Below are 13,859 nucleotides of genomic sequence, written 5' to 3' on the forward strand. Positions count from 1 at the left end.
AGTTGTGTTACATGGGTACTTGCCCGTTCCAGAAGATCTTCCTCATTATCAAATTTCTGTAAACAAATAATTAATAGATATAAACCATCTTTTAATACAAAAAGTCACTCAATTTGGGGTTATTTTTTCGATAAACACTGCTTTACAAAATTAGTCCATCTGAAAGTCTTTTACTTTGAATCATAAAAGCTTTGTGGTTAATATGTCCAAATGCTTGGACATCACAATCTGAAATCTTGACAAGCCTTAATGAACACCTGTTGGGTCACCATATTTTGTTATGCAACCATACTATACTACAAAGTATATTAAATACTTTTATAAGTCAATACTGTGTTAGCAGTGCTACACCCATTATCCATTTCTCATCTTTGATCTTATGGTTGTTTACATTAGGCATATCAGATATGAAATGCCATAACAAAAATCAGTGCTGGCTATAATTTCTATAGAAAATCTGTAGAGATAACCTTAACAAAACAAATTTTGTCTTAACCCTTTTGTTACCATATCCCTGTTGAAATACACTACCTCTTTTTTCAATTAATTTTGAAAACAATGAAAAATTTATTAAAATAACTTTGTCATTATTTAGCTCGTGTCTAGAAAATAAATTAACAGGAACTTAAAGGAAGATTGTAATTTTGATCACTTTAACCCTTTAGCATTCATATTATTTTGTCAAATGTAAAACTTATTAATTCACAATATTCTGAATTTATCATGCATTATCTTTTAGTTTTAAGATTTCAATCTTGCAAGTGTTTACTTTTAGAATGACATTGAAAGGTGTGGGAGGCTGAATATGATCAATTTAAACATAGGCTTGGTAGAATATTTTGGCTGGTTTAATTGCAAAGAGGTTAAAATGGAGAATTTGCATTATAGAACTTGGAGCTGTTTCAAGCAAGTTTGTATTAAAAGGATTAAGTTATAACCCAATTTTGCAGTCAAGTAGTTTGTATAAGAAAAAATACCTTGTGTTTTAAAATGTATGAATGAGGCTTACACTAAGTTAATACAAACAGAACACCTGTGCCAATGGCACATAAGAAGCTCCTTTTGAGTACTGGGCCTCACGGAAGTAATGACAAATGACTGAGACCTTTGGCAATATATCATACTTGAGTAGAAGACCCATCAAGCCAAGTGAAATTGTAACCATGGCAGATACTGGTATCATGCAACTGGCACATAAAAGCACCTGTTACACTCTTGGAGTGGTTAATGTTAGGGAGGGCATCCAGCCATAGAAACCATGCCAAGTCAGACTGGAGTCTGGTGCAGCCCTCAACTTACCAGCTCTGGTCAAACCGCCCAACCCATGCCAGCATGGACAACAGACATTAAATGATGATGGTGATGATGATGATGAGAACAGGCAGCAAAAGATGAGATGGAAGTGAGACATCTTAAGTGGCTAAGGATGAATGAGGAGTGAATGTTGTACAAAAGCTGATGAAATGAAGATCACAGAACAGAATAATGAATAAACAAGTAATAGTTGTACAGATTTAGGAACTGCCAGAGGACAAGAGAAACAAATGGAAAAAGAGAACGGAGAGTAGGGAGATTTATTTTAATGTATGATGTCTTTTTTATTAATCTAAACTGTTTAATTGTAAACATTCCTATTATCCATTCAATCCGTAAAGATTTTCCAAGTGATCTGTTAGTTGTTAATTAAAAAAATGTAGGCATTATTGGTAATTATGATAGAAAAAGAACGCAATCATGTTGATAATGAAAAGTAAAGACAATTACATCCAATATCTCAGTTTAAGTAAATCCCAATCAAGAAATGAGAAACCTATGGGGTGAGGGAGGAATGGAGAGAGAGCGAGAGAGAGAGAGAGAGAGAGAGAGAGAGAGAGAGAGAGAGAGAGAGAGAGAGCAAGAGAGAGTGTGTAAATTTTGTAGTGGTGTACAGATTTTATATATTAATAAAAAAAGGTAATATCATTTGCTGAGCACTTCCATCTCCTTCAGGGATTCATCATGATGAATCCCTGAAGGGGATAAAAGTGCTCAATAAATAATATTTATCCAAATCCTGATCCCCAACTTCTTTTATTAATACATGAAATTTCTACACCACTATAAAGTTTATACACACACACACACACACACACACACACACACACACACACACACACACACACACATGTACATAGCATAGTTTACACTTATTACTCCTATGTCTATCTGCATTTCAAGGGTCTTATTTCTTTACCTAATAAAATCATATAAGAATAAGGGAAATTAATAATAAAATAATAGAAACTCCATAACTCTAGTTTAGCCATAAAACATCAAAATATCTCGAAAATATAAAAAGAAAGAAAAAGGAAAATATTTTTAGGAATTCCAAGTTTTATAAAATACATATTTCTTGAATCAATCTATCTGAGAAATACATCTTCAAGGACATTCATTTATTGATAGCAAAATGGGACATATCAAACCCATACTAATTAGTTTCCTAGATCAAAATTAACCCTTTAGTTTTCAGATTACTCTATCAAATGCAATGTTTATATATTCACATTGTTTTGAATTGATCCTACATTATCTTATAACTTCAAGATGTCAATGAAGTGATTGTTTATTTTACAATGACGTGTGAGGGCCTGGATCTGGCCAGTTTGAGCATAAAATAGGCAGAATATTTTGGCCACATATGGCTGGTTTAATTGCTAAAGGGTTAAACAAATGTTCTGGAGAAATATCTTCACACCACAAGGTCTTATCGAACATGTCTGGAAAGTTCACCATCATCAATTCACTGCAGGGAAAGTTCACCATAAGGAATGTTCATCGCCAGGAAAGTTTATGGAGAGATAAGTTCACAATAAAAGAATAATTATACTACTACACAGTAAACTTTCTTCAGGGTGAATAAATGGTGGAGAACTCTCCTGCAATGAATTGATGGTGGTGAACTTACTTGTAGTCTTTATAGAGTGATTTTAAAACAAGAGAAACTTACAGTTATAACACTAGAGTCAGGATTCATCACTAAAAGTTCATTACTAAAAGGCATATTGTAAGATTTTCTGACTTACATCACTCCCAATAAAGCAGTTTCAATGTGAGTGCTCAACCTACTAGAAATAGCAATCAAATTTTTCTCATTACTGTTTGAAAAAGAAAAGAAGACTTGATGGTCACAGCTGAAATGACTTTGATCGTAGAACTATTTGATAATGCTGAACAACAATCTACTTGGAAATTTGATGAAACAGAAATAAATTGGAGTTACCACAGATAAACCCTTTAGCATTCAGATTACTGTTTGAGCTAGAGAAGAAGTTCCAGGTATGGAAACAAGGCCTAGAATCAAAGGGCCTTAGAGTTCACCTAGCAAAACCAAAGTCACAGTAAGTAGGAAGGCAGACAAATCACAAATTCCTCAGGTAGATGGCCTGCTCAATCTGTAGAAAAGGTAGAAACTCCAATAAGAAGCACTCAGTGTAAGCTTTGGACACACAAAAAGTGCAGCAACATCAAAGGAAGGCTAACAGAGAAACTAACTTTTGTATGCGAAAGGTGCACAGGCATAATAAATGCTGAACATGTGCGTAAAATAGACTCCATCAACTGCCAGGGGGGCAAGCTAGAGGTAGTAGTTGACTTCTGGTATCTAGGCAACCAGGTTAGTAGTGGAGGTGGATGTTCTGAGAGCATAGCCATGAGAATAAGATTAGGTTGAGCAAAGTTCAGAGAGTTTCTACCTCTGCTGGCAACAAAGGGCCTCTCACTCAAAGTGAAAGGCAGATTGTTTGATGCCTGTGTTCAAACAGCTACGCTGCATGGCAGTGAAACATGGGCTATAACAGCCAAGGACATGCATAGGTTTGAGAGAAATGAAGCCAGTATGCTTTACTAGATGTGCAATGTCAGTGTGCATGTTCGACAGAGTGTAAGCATCTTGAGAGAAAAGTTAGGCATAAGAGGCATCAGATGTGATATGCAAGAGAGACAACTGCACTGGTATGGTCATGTGATGCGTATGGATGAGGACAGCTGTGTAAAGAAGTACCAATCTTTAACTGTAGAAGGAACATGTGGTAGAGGTAGACCCAGGAAGACATGGGACGAGGTGGTGAAGCAATGACTAGTGACCGAAATCTGTAGCAATGTGTTCTACTTAAGAGGACCCATCAAGCCAAGTGCACCCGTGCTGGTGGCACATAAGAAAATCAACCTTTGAACGTTGGGCCTCATGGAGGCAAAATGGGTGAGTTCCTTTTGAGTGTCGGGCCTCATGGAGGCAATGACCAAGACCTTTGGCATTATGTCATGCTTGAGAAGAAGGCCCATCAAGCTGAGCAAAATCGCAGTCATGGCAGATATCAGAGCCACACAAATGGTACCTGTGCTGGTGGCACATAAAAACACCCATTACACTCTCGGAGTGGTTGGCGTTAGGAAGGGCATCCAGCCATAGCAAACCATGCTAAACCAGAGAGGTGCCTGGTGCAGCCTTCCAGTGTGCCAGCCCGGTCAAACCGTCCAACCCATGCTAGCATGGACAACGGATGTCAAATGATGATGATGATGAAATGTAAATGTATCAGTGTGCATGTACAACAGAGCGTAAATGTCTTGAGGGAAAAATTGGGCATAAGAGGCATCAGATGTGGTGTGTAAGAGAGACAAATGTGCTGGTATGGTCATGCAATGCGTTTTGAGAAGGACAGCTGTGTAAAGAAGTGGAAGGGACGTGTGGAAGAGGTAGACCCAAGAAGACAAGGGACTAGGTGGTGAAGCATGATCTTCAAATGTTGGGCCTGATAGAGGTGATGACAAATGACTGAGACTTTTCACGATATGCTGTACTTGACAAGGCTCATCAAGCCAAGTAAAACTGTAGTCATGGCCATTGCCAGTATCATGTAAATGGCACCTGTGAAATCGTAGTCGTGGTTGTTGCTGGTATCATGTAAATGGCACCTGTACTGGTGGAATGTAAAAAGCACTCATTACACTCTTGAAGTGGTTGGCATTAGGAAGGGCATCCAGTCATATAAACCATGCCCAATCAGACTGGAACCTGCTGCAGATCTCCTGCTTACCAGTTCCAGTCAAACTGTTTAACCCATGCCAGCATGGAAAGTGAATGTTAAATGATGATGATGATGATACATACCTTGTCTCAGTTTATCTTTAGAATAGCATTATAGGACAGGTGCAAGAGGCTAGATCTGGCTGGTTTCAATATAAAATAGGTAGAATATTTGGCCCTGATATGGCCAGTTTAAATGCTATAGGGTGAAGGCATATGACTTGATTGAAAAGAACTGTTTACCTTTTTGATACCAACCTGCTTGAGACTACAAAGTGATCTAAATTATTACCTTCCAAAACAATTTCTTGTTAATCTTATGTTCCAAACAACAGCTTAATATTCATTCCCACTACAAGTACAAGGCCTGGAATTTTTAAGGGATGGGATTTGTCAATTACATCAACCCCCTGAGTTCAACCAGTACTTATTTCACTGAACCTGAAAGGATGAAGTTGACTTTAGCAGAATTTGAGCTCAGAACATAGAGACAGACAAAATGCTTAGCAGCATTTTGTCCGTGCTGACAATTCTGCCAGCTTCACTATCTTAGACAGCAGCTTAATAAGGACAGTAATTTTACAAAATTCTTCATTATTTTCAAAATTAATTACAGGGAAAGGTAGAAATATGGTAACAAAAGGGTCAAAACACTGGCTTGTTGTTTCAAATTACATCATATATAAAAACTCTAAGCCTACCAAATTACATCACATATAAAAACTCTAAGTCTATTTCAGTTTATTTGATGCTAAAAATACTAACCAGCTTTATTTTATCAAATTATAAAACATTGATGGGAAATAAAAAAAAAATTCAATTTCCATGCATTAAAATCAGAATGTCTTTAATATTTTCATCTCCAGCATCTTGCCAGAAAGTAATTCTTGTTTGACACTTAAGGTCAAACACTAATTGAAAATCTTCACCCCACTTGACAAAAATATGTTGGGGCTATTTAAGTTACAAATCTACATTTATGATATTAAAAAAAAAAAAAAACAGAAGAGATACTCTTTTTTTTTAATATTCTAATTTATCCTATAATAAAAAAAAAAAGGAGCTACAAAGAAACTTGTCTGTTTAACAACAGATAGACTGAACATGTAGGAAAGAAAAAGTATATAAGAAAACTTGAAAAGAACTTTCAGGCAAATGGTTGTTTACTTACCTGTAAAACTTTCATTAATTCTTCTAGTTTGGTATGACAATCTTTCCTCTCTGGGGAAAAAAAAAAGAATAAAAATAAAAATAAAAAATAAGAACGTCATTAATCATTTCCAGCAAAATCACATTTCATGTCAGCTTATTTTATGAGTGCTATTAAATACAGTTGTTAAGGGGTAGAAACATTAGAATACCTGACTAAACACTTGTTAGTGTATACTTTTTATTATATATATATATCCCGAGGACAAAAAGAATAGCGAAGTGCCATACTGTAGATCTTTTCAACCCATGCAAACATGGAAAACAACACCAATGACAATGATGGCAATAAATCATATTTTTAATATCCATATTTTCTATATTGGTATATTTTGTTGGTTCTGAAAAGCTGAAGCAAGTATTATATAACAACTGAAGAACCATATTACAATGGAGTGGGACAGAATATCTATTTCTCTATAAGGTGAACGCAGTCAGGTAATTTGCCTTGTCTTTAAAATATTGTTTCAAATTTTGGTACAAGGCCAACAATTTCAAGGGAGGGGACAAGTCGATTACATTGGCCCTCAGTTCCCAACTGGCATTTATTTAATCAATCCTGTAAAGATGAAAAGTTAAGTCAACCTCGGTGGAATTTGAACTCAGAACATAAAGATGGATGAAATGCCACTAAGCATTTTACCCGGCATGCTAACACTGCATTGCTGTCTGAGATTGCTTCAGACTCTATGATACAAATACTTTGTTTTAAAGCGATTTAAATGTAAAACTTCCATCATAATTTCAAGTTAATTTATTTTCCATACACCAGCTAATTAACAACAAGTTATCTTACAAAAGTCTTCATTAATTTCAAAATCGAATGAATCAACAGCAGTATATTTCAAGAGAAATATAGTAATGAAAGGTATAAATACATAAATCTTGCATTAAACAATCTCAGTACCATCTTCTAAGTCTCAAAAATATCACAGAAAGCAATAATAAAACATTGCTCTTTTTATACATTGGTCTGATATACCTAGTTAAAATACTTACCAACAGTAGGTAGGTTTGACATTAACTTACTATAGCTTACAAAGGTTTCTTGTAAACTTTCATAAGCTGAAAGTAGAATGTGGCAGATTTTTCGATGTGTGTAACAAGCACCCTGTAAACTTGAAGAGCTGATGAAAAGTGAACTCTGCAAAAAGAAATTTATGGATAGAAAATGAAACACAAATTAAATATGATTGACTTAATAATCTAAGGAAATGCAACTTTAAGGGGGAAATGCAAAGATATCAAGATGACAGATTTTAATTTTGTTACATAAATTGTTTTTTCTTTATATTTTGTGATTTTACAAACATTTAAAAAAAAAAACACGACATAAAAGATTTAAATGATAAATAAATTTATTTAAAATAATCTTAAAATAAGATGAGGTTCTTAAAGCAGAAAATACTGGGCTAGGAGGAGGCTAACTAATGACAACATTTATTTATATTAGCACAGAAGCTAAGTATGAGCTTTGTTTTGAATTTCTTCTGTGTTTTTAGTAGGAGGAATCGACAACACAAAACAACATTTACAAGGAGTAGTAACTTAGGTTAGTAGGAGTCCAAGTGTGAACAGAACAAAAGAACAAACAAAACAAAAGGGACAATAAAAAGAAAATAAACGTGCTTATATCACACACTGAAACAGTCAGTACCATAATCAAGGCCAGGAAATGTTTTATAGAATGTCATGTAACTTATGTAGCTATTTTTAAGCCAAAGGTGAATAAATATAACAAACATGGCAAGGTTGATAAGAAGTAATAAGCAGCACTCCTTCCCTTGCCCCTGTATAGGAGACCACATTCAACAGTGTTTCTGAATTTTAGATATTAAAAGATTAAGATAGAATTAATCAATGTTTTCTTGGTTAATGCTAGCTTAATCTTTTAATAACTAAAAGTAACCTATTACGCTGTACTTCATGCTATGTGTATTTTGTTACTATTTCTTGTATGTTTATGATAATTTAAAATTGTAACTGTTTTGTTTTTTTAAAGTGAATCTATAAAGAAAATATACCTTTGCTTATAATGGCTGTAAAATTCCAATTCCATAAAAGCTAAAATGATACAACTGCATAAAAGTATTTTGGCAGTCATATCAAATATACAGTGTTTAAACCCTTTTGTTACCATATTTTCTGTTAACATATGCTGCCTTTGTTTCAATCAATTTTTAAAATAATGAAGAATTTAGTAAAATAACTTTCTCATTATCAAACTGGAACATTAATTAGCATGAAATTATGATGGAAGATTATAATTTAAACCACTTTGAAACAGTAAGTTTATGTCATAGAACTTGGAGCAGTCTCAGGCAGGTTGGTGTCAAAAGGGTTAAAATGTAAAAATCAAAACACATTTCGACACACACTTTTCAATGCTTTCAGGGGCCAGACAAATTTCACTGAAGCAGATTTTCTAAGGCTGGATACCCTTCCTGTAGCCAATCCATATAGTACCTCATGGTTGAACATGGTTTCACAGACGATTAAAAGTGAACATATATGACTGTGAAGCTTGTTGACAAATATTACAAGATGTCAAGGCAATGTGACACAAACTCAAACACACCAGACTTCCAAATCTCCTCACAAGTCTTTAGTTGACCCAAAGCTACAGTAAGTGACACTTGCCCAAGATGCCATGCAGTAGAACTGAACATGAAACCATATGATTCGGAAACAAACTTCATAATCACAGAGCCATAGAAGCAACTATAAGCCACAGCTGCATGTGTAGATGATACAATAGTTCTTTTTTAATCTAAAATATACTTTCCTTCATTTTCTACACTGCTCTTCCATCTATCTCGTCTTATAGGCTGTAGTTTCCAGCTCCGAATTTCTGGAACTACCGTGAACCCTGGCTTACGCTTATTGTCCAATCCCCATATACTGCATTAATATTCCTTGCACTTTCCGTTGTGTTGTTGCCTTTATTGAACTCATAAAGCAAAGTATGTCAATTATGCTCCTTTGTCCCGTCCATTATAGCCTTGAAAAATAACTGTTAAAATCGAACTCTACTCTTCAAACTTGCACTAAGAATAAGGACAAGGTAAAATTACTACCTGCTTTTATAGCAAGTTGATGTAAGTAGTTTATCCCGTCCCCCTCCGACTTTTAATTCATGCAATTGAAAAAAAACGCATTATTTATGGGATGACCCAATATATATATATATATATATATATATATATATATATATATACACACACACACATATATATATAGTAAGGAATATAATCCACAGTAAATAGATATAACTGTCACAAATATACAAATACTACATGAAAACACTTGAAAAATAAACCTCTTTATGAAAGAATTGATATAATATTCATTATATTTTTGTATTATGAGCTACATTCATACATGAGAATACTATTTGATTGTTTCAGTATGCACACACACTCATTCACTCACTGACACAAACACTATCAACAGAGCAGAGAAAAATCAACATAAAACTATAGATAACAACATGATTACAACAACGATAATGAATCGATATTAATACATATATAGATTTACATTCAGGAATCCATAAAAAGTAACACACACACACACAATTTATATCTAGGCAGTGTATCATAAAAATGAAGCTGTAGTTTGATGGGAGTTTTATAGTACATTCAATCATTTATACTGAACAATCTACATACACCTACGCATAAAGGATAGTCAAGAGTAAATGATAACCAAAACCTTGAGTCTTAACTATATATGCTTGATATTTATTTCAATAAACTATAGCAACAGATACTTTAAAATCATGCAAATATCATCTAACTGATTGATCTAATTGATTTAGGGAATCGAGAGAGATTCTTACTTAGAAGTGCTGATATAATTTCTGACTAACAACCAAGTATTGATAATTCACTGGTTATAAACACACTGGTCATGCAGTGTGTTTATAACCATGAGACTTAATTTTCTATAACGTAAACAGTATAGCTATAAATAGAAACCATATTTATGCAGAGTTCACTGCTGTAATCAGTGGGAGCACTGTATAAATATGTTAGTTTATGCTATCTCTATTTACTCAAAGAGCATCAAGCAATGATATGATAGTTCTCCATGTGGTAACCTGAACCATACTACACCCTCCTTTTCATGTGACACCCACCACCTCCTTTCTCCTTCAACTGTCCACTCAACAGCTGTCCTTGCCAATCTCTCCAAAAGTAAGCACAAAACATTAGCCAAACAACTTCCTTCATCTGGCTGTTATGGTGACTTACAGTATACGTCGGCCAGCTCTTCTCATGGTTTCATCGTTTGTGATGTGGTCATGTTAGGTGAGCTTCAGAATATTTCTAAGGTACTGACAATGAAAATCACTCCCCATATTGCAAAACTTGTCCGTTCACCTCCATGTTTCACTTGCATACAACGCCACAGAAATGATAAAAGACTCTTTAATTAACAAGTGTTTTGTAATCTGTCAGTGCTAAGTCCAGAGAATGCCATGGGTCTAGAGCAATGCTCCACAACCTTTTTTCACTTGCAATACACTTATATTCTTTTCAAAATTCGGCAGCACACCTGAACAAAAAATATAACTAAAAGTATAGGGAAAAAGATTATATTCAAGTTACACCGTGGCACACCTAGTATCATCTCACGGCACACCAGTGTGCTGTAGCATAACGGTTGTGGAGCACTGGTCTAGAGTAGGAAACGGAATATCACATACCCTTTGAGCATTCAGATTACTCAGTCAAATTTACAGCTTATTCATATTGTTTTGAAATAATCATGTATTATCTTGAAGCTCCGAGATTTCAATGATGTGATTGCTTATCTTTACAATGACATTGTAGGGTAGGTGTGAGAGGTCAGTTCTGGTCAATCTGATCATAAAACAGGTAGAATTTGGGCCACATATGGTCAGTTTAAATATATCAGATTTAAATATATACTAACAGATTAAATATATCCTTGTTCAAAAGATCCTGAAACTGGCAGGATGCCCATAAGTACAGACTACCAGATGATTCAATGGTAATCAACAACAATATGGATTTTTCTACACTAGCATGGCTGAGGTGGTTTCAGCGCAAATAACTGCCATGATGGGAACATGATAAAAAAACATGATAACTCATCACAGATAGAGTGACTCTTGAGCAACCCACACACACTTTAACCTTGACATTCACTACATTTTTAGAATAAAAAATGGCTTCAAATTTTGTCACAAGGCCAGCAATTTTAAGGGAAGGTGTAAGCCAATTATATCACCCTCACAGTTCAATTGGTACTTATTTCATCAACCCCGAAAGGATGAAGGGCAAAGTCAACCTAGGTGAAATTTGAACTCAGAGTAAAGAGCTGAAAGAAAAGCTGCTAAGCATTTCGTCCAACTCATTGATGATTCCACCAGGTGGTTGCCTTGTCTTTTGAATAAATAATAAATGGTAAAATTACAAGAGAGTTTGTACAACTTTTAGATGTCTGCCTTAGTGACAAGTAATAGGTTGAGCCAACACAATAGCAGATATAAATAAGTTCACTTGTGAATTGGTGATGGAGAAAGAGAGGGAGTCCAAACAAAACTTGAGAGATGGGGAGAATAGTTTGAGTCAAACTTGAAGCATTGAATCTTAAAAGCAGAATAACACAACACTAAAACATATGAAGAGATACTGCAATGCAGACATGTCTAATCCTTGCTTAGATGGAAAAACAGACATTAAAACAAGGTGGTGGTGGTGGTGGCAACATCGGCAGCAGTGGAGGTAGTGGAGTTTGGTTGTATGAGATGAGCATGAAATAAATAAAAGCAAAGAGGGTTTCGGTGTAGCTATTCCCAATTGATTTACTGCAGATAAAAATCTATGGAAATACTGGAGAAACAAGTACAGTACAGTGATGAGATGGTGAACTGTAGAAGAGATAATGTTGAATCAATTCCAGATGATTACTGGAAGTAAATTCTCATGATAAATACATACATATATATATATGTGTGTGTGTGTGTGTGTGTGTGTGTGTGTGTGTGTGTGTGTGTGTGTATATATATATATATATATATATATGCATGTTTGTAATCCAGAAGGAAAGTATAACTCAGACCAGAAAGTTATTGACAAAATTTTCTGATCTCATTTGCGTTGTTCACAAATGCATATGCGTGGGAGGGGTGGGTGTTTTAATGCAGCTTTGTTACACCTGTAAATCTGAAGGTTCCCTAGATGCACTGGAGCCAGTGATCTTATTACACTTTTGGCTGGTGTGTAGCAGCTGTCAGGCCTGCTCTAGTATATCCATGTTGTTGAGATAATCAATGAGACATTTGGAGACAAGCCATAGATTCAGTACATGAAGTGAATTATACTCCAAACTGATTTACAACCAGTCTATATGTGCCGTTATATAATGCTTGACTGTCCAGGCTAAGATATAGCAGTCAGAGCAAAGTGGATCCAGTTCAGCATGTTTTGTGGGTTCAATTAATGGAACAGCTTTTACAACTGATTCATCAACCCAAAGAGGTAATCATTATTGTTTGGTACATCTGCTATATCCATATTGCATGGCTAGATGAAACTTCTTGATGCCATATTATGTGGTCAGATTCCCTTCTTAACACCACTCCTTACTAGTTTTTCAAGAAAGATATTTTATTCCTCACCTTTGCACGAAGAACTTGCCAGACATTTTATTTAAAGGAGACTTAAACACATCACCATTGCTGGAATGGATTCAGTACAAACACACACACACACACACAAACACACCAAAGGCTTCTACACAGTTTCTGTTTACCAAATTTCATTGTAAAAGTATCTGTTGGCTCAAGGCTATAGCAAAAGGCACAGGGTGCAACACAGTAGAAATGGCATATAAAACCATATGGTTACAAACTGAAACTTTTATGTCAAGAATATGGTATATTTCCAAAACTAAAAAAAGAGAAACTTGAAATCTTGATCCTTCTCATCAATAAACAAACACTTGAATCAGTTATTCACATTTATATCTGAAAAAGAAAGGGAGGAAAATAGGTTCTTTTATTTCTTCATTCTTTGAAGTACAGAAAGTGTTTCTAGTGATGAACACTTCAAGTAAGATAAAAGATTATACCAGCCTACATCCCATAATCTAATGGAACTAAACACCAGTGTTGAAAACATTTATCTATGAAAATATTGTTAAATATGGTGGTTAACAAGTTATGAGAAGAGCTTCCAAGATCAACAATCCATGACAATGAGGAGACAACACCTGAGTTCTTAATGTCTGCTTCTTCACAAACTTAAATGTTATTTATTATTGGCTGTGGTTCTGGAACACATATCAAACAGTTGGAAACAATGTTGCTGCTGTGACTGTGTTTAACCCCAGGTCAACCCTGATCTAGGAAACCTGATATCAAAGACATTCCAGTTATGACTATGACCCCCTTTTTTACAGACATGCTGTATCTCTTCCTTTTTTTCTAAGATAATAAGGGCGATTTGGCTGCTATTTCTAGCAGAAATTTATCCTAAACATGTAAGTTCAAGTATACTAGTATTAAAGCAATGCCTCAGAATACCAATAAAACTCATTGCAGCTCATA

At 35.0% G+C, this 13,859-nt stretch overlaps 1 protein-coding gene across 50 annotated transcripts in view; it reads right to left on the reverse strand.

Moving 5' to 3' along the window:
* Positions 1–13,859, reverse strand: part of LOC106874649 (protein FAM135A) — a 293,022-nt gene that overhangs the window by 64,755 nt on the left and 214,408 nt on the right. For all 50 annotated transcript variants that reach the window (XM_089355425.1, XM_089355405.1, XM_089355400.1 and 47 more), the window contains 3 exons: positions 7,277–7,421; positions 6,240–6,289; positions 1–56 (listed from right to left, as the gene is read on the reverse strand). The exon at positions 1–56 is cut by the window's left edge and continues 100 nt beyond it. In XM_089355425.1, the coding sequence (XP_089211551.1) occupies positions 1–56; positions 6,240–6,289; positions 7,277–7,421 (251 nt within the window). The remainder of the gene's footprint in view (positions 57–6,239; positions 6,290–7,276; positions 7,422–13,859) is intronic.

Source organism: Octopus bimaculoides, chromosome 7 (genome assembly GCF_046866305.1).
Source record: "Octopus bimaculoides isolate indiv1 chromosome 7, ASM4686630v1, whole genome shotgun sequence".
Classification (NCBI taxonomy): Eukaryota; Metazoa; Mollusca; class Cephalopoda; order Octopoda; family Octopodidae; genus Octopus; species Octopus bimaculoides.